General features: G+C 63.2%; 1 protein-coding gene across 1 annotated transcript in view; it reads right to left on the minus strand.

Annotated features, from left to right (window-relative positions):
• LOC104276086 (transmembrane 6 superfamily member 2-like) overlaps nt 1-1,077 on the minus strand; it is a gene marked incomplete at both ends in the record, with an annotated part of 1,360 nt that extends 283 nt beyond the window's left edge. The window contains 6 exon segments of the mRNA XM_009872254.1: nt 7-58; nt 257-339; nt 454-557; nt 767-822; nt 825-857; nt 971-1,077. Coding sequence (XP_009870556.1) covers nt 7-58; nt 257-339; nt 454-557; nt 767-822; nt 825-857; nt 971-1,077 — 435 coding nt within the window.
• Between the last annotated feature and the right edge of the window lie 64 nt (nt 1,078-1,141).

The following is a 1,141-nucleotide window of genomic DNA, read 5'->3' on the forward strand; positions in this document are numbered from 1 at the left end:
ATGAGGATGTAGGGCAGGTTGAGCAGGAAGGCAGGGCTGAGGTCGGAGCTGTATTTCCCTGGGGAAGGAGAGTGCGGGATAGGCACAGTGGAGTGCTCAACGCCCGGTATCGGTACCTGCCGCTTGCCCCCAGGTCAGCACCTTCCTCCTCTGCCCACGTGGCGAGTGCCTGGGAGCAAATCCGCTGGACAGAGAGTGCCTGGAGGGATCAGCGAGGGCTGGACATGGAGTTGAGCCCCTCTCCGCATCCCCCTACCTATCATGTTCCCGAGCAGGAAGACGACGATGCTCATCATCAGAGAGCCCAGCCAGAAGAGACCCAAGTTCCTGTAGCTCTTTCTGCAGAGACGTCAGGATCAGACCCCTCCGCCAGGCTCGGAGCTCCCCTCCTCATAAAATCCAAGAACCCTCCCACCCCCTCAGGCCCCCCCCCGGGCGCTGGTCCCCGCTCACCTCTGGCCGATGGCCGCGATCATGGCGAGGTAGAGCCCGTAGTGGATGATGCCGTCCCAGTAACAGATCATGATGCCGTGCGCCGTGCGCAGGTAGGGCTCGCCCTGACCGTTGGGGAGGTAACAGATCATACCGGGCTGGGGGGCAGCCCCTTCCCATCCCACCTGCCCAGGGGACCCTGCAGGAGCCGGGGCTGCTCGGTGCACAGTGCCCCTGCGGCAGGAGCACCTTCGGGAGCAGGGGCATCCTCTGTGCTTGCCCTGGGTGAACAGGGCTGTTCCTGCATGAGAGCCCGAGGTGGGGTGAGGGCTACCTCTCTGACGTAGACCTCCATGAAGCCAGAAATGTAGCCATCCTCCTCCAGGGAGAGTCGACGATGGAGGTGAAGGAGAACAACATAAACCCTGCGGGAGAGCAAACCAGCTCCGAGCGGGTCCCACGGCTCTCCCCAAATCCCAGATCTCCGCTCCCTGTCCCCGGTACGGGATCACTCCTCACACCCCCAGGGTGGACTCACCACAGAAAAGGGGGTCCTGGAAGTGGCTCACTCCGCTTACGAAGAAGATGACGAAGAAGAGGCCGGTGAGCGCCAGCACCCCAGTCAGCACCAGTGCCAGCGGGCTGCTGCAGAAGAGCGGGCTGGATTCAAGCACCCGGGCACAGCCAGGGGGTGAAGCCCCATTTGCCC

This window comes from Apaloderma vittatum, unplaced genomic scaffold, assembly GCF_000703405.1.
Source record: "Apaloderma vittatum isolate BGI_N311 unplaced genomic scaffold, ASM70340v1 scaffold28796, whole genome shotgun sequence".
Lineage (NCBI taxonomy): Eukaryota > Metazoa > Chordata > Aves > Trogoniformes > Trogonidae > Apaloderma > Apaloderma vittatum.